Source organism: Mandrillus leucophaeus, unplaced genomic scaffold, assembly GCF_000951045.1.
Source record: "Mandrillus leucophaeus isolate KB7577 unplaced genomic scaffold, Mleu.le_1.0 Scaffold405, whole genome shotgun sequence".
Lineage (NCBI taxonomy): Eukaryota > Metazoa > Chordata > Mammalia > Primates > Cercopithecidae > Mandrillus > Mandrillus leucophaeus.
The window spans coordinates 698,754-700,043 of NW_012104310.1; the positions used below are offsets into that span (position 1 = coordinate 698,754).

The 1,290-nt window shown below is 28.7% G+C and overlaps 1 protein-coding gene across 1 annotated transcript in view; it reads right to left on the minus strand.

Annotated features, from left to right (window-relative positions):
- Positions 1-1,290, minus strand: part of TRDN (triadin) — a 419,992-nt gene that overhangs the window by 150,050 nt on the left and 268,652 nt on the right. The window contains exon 20 of the mRNA XM_011992160.1: positions 996-1,043. Within this exon, the coding sequence (XP_011847550.1) occupies positions 996-1,043 (48 nt within the window). The remainder of the gene's footprint in view (positions 1-995; positions 1,044-1,290) is intronic.

Sequence of the window (1,290 nt, forward strand, 5' to 3'; positions counted from 1 at the left end):
AGTTGTATTTGAAAGAGAGCATCTATTAATATCAGTAACTTAATTGCTTCTAATTATTACTTTCAAATACAGTTCATATTTTTCTTAAAGAATTCACTCTCTAATCTTTGTTGCTTTCCCATAGAGATATATGTATATATAAAATAATCAATAAATTAATTTATATAATAACATTAATTTATATTGTATTTATTAAGAAACATAAATGTATATTAGATATTGAGTTACATTCCTATATTCATTTATATTCATATGTATACATTGTTTGGGATTGAGTATGTGAATATGTGTCATATATATTTTATAGCTCCCTACAATCCTGTTATATGTTTTCTTTATAAAGCATGTGAAATAAAATAGTCTTTTAGGAGAACCTGTTACGTGGTTTTAATGGGGTATGTGTGTAAGGGTATGTGTGTAGGTTTGTGTGTGTGTATGCATAAGTGTATTTTGAGGATAGGCTTATTAAATTGTCTCTTGCTATATTTCCAAAGACATTGGCTACATTACTGATTTCATTTCAGACTTTCCAATGTATTTCTTAAAGCAAAATGTCTCCAAGTCACCATCTCACATAATACATTTCATATTTTTATACCATTCTTGAACAAAGTGAATTTTGTTCATGTGAGTACTTTCAGTTAAAGTTTCATTTATTCGATTCCTAATCTCTTAAGTCAGTATGTTGCACTCGAATGCTCTCCAGATGATGGGGATTCTATGGAGTTTAAACAATTACATTTCTATAATTTTTCAAAATTAACTTGCAATTTGACTAGCATAACTAGCTTTAATTTATGGTCCTAAAGGAATAACGCGTTTTTGCTTTAGAACAGTAATGATAAAATCTTGTGCAAAATAGGTTTGTTTCTATATCAACAAACTAGTAAAATCAACAAATAGAGCTCTTCTCTAAGCACAAAACAATACATTGTTAGAAACCTTAGCAGAAATAAGTTAGAGTCATGACATCTTTATCTTTAAGCTGCATTTACCTTTTTTACTTGAAACAGCACCAACCTCCTCTTTGACTCGTTCAGTTTCTGCAATTTCAGATATTAAAAGAATGAGAAGTGGATATTAGTGATGCCAAATTCATATCTTATACTATTGAGAATAAAACTAAACAAAAGATAAAATGTATGTTGCACACGAGAGCAAAGCAAGCTGTAGAGAAAGCCAAAATACAAAGTGCTTATATGTTTTTTCAGTTAATAAACTTCCTTAAATAGCAATAAAGAAATTCTCTTCCAAGGTGCAACATTATTATCTTAAAAATGTAGGTAGTGA